The 1800-nt window shown below is 52.4% G+C and overlaps 1 protein-coding gene across 3 annotated transcripts in view; it reads left to right on the forward strand.

Moving 5' to 3' along the window:
• Nucleotides 1–760: 760 nt before the first annotated feature.
• LOC142889860 (NLR family CARD domain-containing protein 3-like) overlaps nucleotides 761–1800 on the forward strand; it is a 277091-nt gene continuing 276051 nt past the window's right edge. For all 3 annotated transcript variants that reach the window (XM_076028537.1, XM_076028536.1, XM_076028539.1), the window contains exon 1: nucleotides 761–1800. This exon is cut by the window's right edge and continues 593 nt beyond it. In XM_076028537.1, coding sequence (XP_075884652.1) covers nucleotides 793–1800 — 1008 coding nt within the window. In that variant the 5' untranslated portion in view covers nucleotides 761–792.

The following is a 1800-nucleotide window of genomic DNA, read 5'->3' on the forward strand; positions in this document are numbered from 1 at the left end:
ACTAATGATGGAGTCAGAAAAACAGCTGACAAGTGATGGACACCAACAACTGATCCACTCACTCAAAGCCAAAGTGTCTCCACAGGAAGACGGAGGGGAGTCCTGGTGGTGAGAAGCAGCAGCTGAAGGAGCTTCTACAGCGGCAGCAGCAGCAGCAGCAGCAGGCCAGGATGAGCTGGACGTCCTCGTTATACAGAAGGTTCATTGGCTCATTCTGGGACCGGCCTGCTCCATCAGGTGAGTCCTCGTGTCTTCAGTGTGGAGCAGCACTGCAACCTGCCAGTCACAGCCAGACTGATCACAGTAAGACTGTCCACCGGCACCTCCTTCACTTCTCCCTCTGAGATCACGTCAGGACCTCCAGTGAGAAGATTCACTGAGGGACGTTGAGAGCAAACAGTCACACAGCAGCTTCACCACAGCAGCTGAAAAGTTGTGGAGAGAAAATGATGCTCACACTGTCACACTGATGTTTTCTTCTCCAACCTTTTCTCTGCTCCAGAGGCTGATGATGGTCTGCAGGAGCTTCTACAGCAGCAGAAGATCAGTCTGGAGAGGAGATGTGAACGTGTGACTGAAGGTGAAGAAGCAGGAAGTCAAACCCTCCTCAACAGCATCTACACTGACCTCTACATCACTGAGGGACTGAGTGAGGAGGTCAACAGAGAGCATGAGGTCAGGCAGCTGGAGACCAACAAGACCAAGAAGACCACAGAGACCAAGAAGACCACAGAGACCAAGAAGACCAAGAAGACCAAGAAGACCAAGAGGACCACCAAGACCTCTGAGACCATGGAGACCAAGAAGACCAAGAAGAGCCTCCACGACCGTCCAATCAGGTGCAGCCAGATCTTTGAAGCCTCACCTGAGCAGCAGGGACTCAGAGTCAGAGTGGTGCTGACCAACGGCGTCGCTGGGGTTGGAAAAACCTTCTCAGTGCAGAAGTTCACTCTGGACTGGGCCCAGGGCCTGGAGAACAAGGACCTTCATCTGGTGCTTCCTCTCTCATTCAGGGAGCTCAACTTGGTCAAAGAGCAGCACAACAGTCTTCTGGAGCTTCTCCATGTTTTTCATCCAACGTTAGAGAAGCTCACAGCAGAGCAGCTGCATGTCTGCAAACTTCTCTTCATCTTGGACGGCCTGGATGAAAGCAGACTGGCTCTGGACTTTGAGAAGAACCAGGTGGTGACTGACGTCACTCAGAAGAAGTCAGTCAGCGTCCTGCTAACAAACCTGATCAGAGGACATCTGCTTCCCTCGGCTCTGCTGTGCATAACTTCCAGACCTGCAGCAGCCAATCAGATCCCTCCGTCATGTGTGGACTGGCTGACAGAAGTACGAGGCTTCACCGATGACCAGAAGGAGGAGTATTTCAGGAGGAGGTTCAGAGATAGAGGAGATGTGTCCAGCAGGATCATTTCCCACATCAAGGCCTCCAGGAGCCTCCACATCATGTGTGAGATCCCGGTCTTCTGCTGGATCACTGCCACAGTTCTGGAGAGCATGTTGAGCTCAGAGCAGAGAGGAGAGCTGCCCAAGACCCTGACTGACATGTACTCACACTTCCTGCTGGTCCAGACCAAGAGGAAGCAGCACAAGTATGGAGGAGGTCCACAGGAGCTGACGGAGGCTGACAGGGAGCTTCTTCTGAAGCTGGGCCAGCTGGCATTTGAACATCTGGAGAGTGGAAACATCATGTTCTACAGTGAAGACCTGGAGAAGTGTGGTCTCAGTGTGACTGACGCCTCTTTGTACTCAGGAGTTTGTACAGAGATCTTCAGAAGAGAGAGTGTGATCTTC

Source organism: Nelusetta ayraudi, unplaced genomic scaffold (genome assembly GCF_046127955.1).
Source record: "Nelusetta ayraudi isolate G7.1 ecotype Tasmania unplaced genomic scaffold, CSIRO-AGI_Nayr_v1 ptg000024l, whole genome shotgun sequence".
In the NCBI taxonomy this organism is placed as follows: domain Eukaryota; kingdom Metazoa; phylum Chordata; class Actinopteri; order Tetraodontiformes; family Monacanthidae; genus Nelusetta; species Nelusetta ayraudi.